Here is a 1,276-nt window from a genome sequence, read left to right as displayed (position 1 = left end):
CGAGAAGGGGAACGAGACACTGTGTCGGCCCGCCGCACCTCTCTCCCCGCCTGAAGCGCCTGCTTCATAGTTTAAGCTAATGATGAGTGTGTACAGGTGTGCTTTATACTCCTCCGGTTATTCCGTCACACCTTACCGTTCTAGCAACAAGCCAATAGGATTGGAGTGATTTCATTCACGTTCAGACCTGCTTCGCCTAGAGGCGTTCCCATAGTGTCGTAACCGACGCAGTGTCTCGTTCCCCTTCTCGGGGAACCAGGGTTACATACGTAACCCGAGACGTTTTGCTCACTTGAAAAATGGGTGGGTTCAAATAAACAGTGGTATGTTGAGTTGTTTAACACATCTAGATGTGAATACCAGGAAATGAGAGCTGAAATTCTGAACTCTTGTCTCATACTCATCTTTTAAACTTAAACCCAAATGTCTTCAGTGAACAACAGAAACAAAGGAATTTGCCTTCCCGTTCCAATACTTTTGGAGGGAACTGTATATAATAATAATATAATAATAATAATCCTTATTTGTAGAGCACTTTTCAAAAACAAGTTACAAAGTGCTTTAACAAGTGTAAAGAATAATACAAAAAAAAAGATAAGAGCATGAAAATTTAATATAAAATTAGTAAAAAACAATAAAATAAAAGGGATAAAATAAAGTCAAATAAGATCGGGAAAAGCTCTCCTATAAAAGTATGTTTTAAGAAGGGACATAAAAGAGTTCACTGACTCAGCCGACCTGATTATATCCCAATATCCCTGTATTCAGCTATGGTTTGTTGGTTTGTAACTTCAAACCATGTTGTTATTGCTTGCGCATGATGGAAAGCCACATTGTCCCAGGTAATTACAAAGGTCCTCATGTTTTCACCCTTCTGATCCTGCTCTGGAACCAGGCGCTGGTGGAGATCATTGAGAAAGGCAAGGATGCGCTCAGTATTATAGGGTCCAACCTGACATCTGTGAAGGAGTAATCCTGCATTTGCAATTGCTGCACACATGGTAATGTTTGCCCCTCTCTGTCCTGGCACATCAACTGTGGCCCTTTTTCCAATCACATTTCGTCCACGTTGACGCCTTTTGGCCAGATTGAATCCTGCTTCATCTATGTAAATGAATTCATGAGGGGCCTGGTTGGCCTCCAATTCCAAAACTCTCTGAAACAAAGTTTATGTAAATCATGTCATTACTGTAATCCATACTGTACTGTAACCTATTACTGTGTAGGTTACCTACTTGCAAAGTGCAAAGCTTATAGAACTGGACATTGAATTGAA

The 1,276-nt window shown here is 40.6% G+C and overlaps 1 protein-coding gene across 1 annotated transcript in view; it reads left to right on the top strand.

Moving 5' to 3' along the window:
* The first annotated feature begins 820 nt into the window (after nt 1–820).
* The window catches only part of LOC123959260 (oncoprotein-induced transcript 3 protein-like), an 18,625-nt gene continuing 18,169 nt past the window's right edge, over nt 821–1,276 (top strand). Inside the window, exon 1 of the mRNA XM_046033211.1 lies at nt 821–969. Coding sequence (XP_045889167.1) covers nt 821–969 — 149 coding nt within the window. The remainder of the gene's footprint in view (nt 970–1,276) is intronic.

This window comes from Micropterus dolomieu, linkage group LG20, assembly GCF_021292245.1.
Source record: "Micropterus dolomieu isolate WLL.071019.BEF.003 ecotype Adirondacks linkage group LG20, ASM2129224v1, whole genome shotgun sequence".
NCBI lineage: Eukaryota > Metazoa > Chordata > Actinopteri > Centrarchiformes > Centrarchidae > Micropterus > Micropterus dolomieu.
This window is presented reverse-complemented; position numbering and strand designations above follow the sequence as displayed.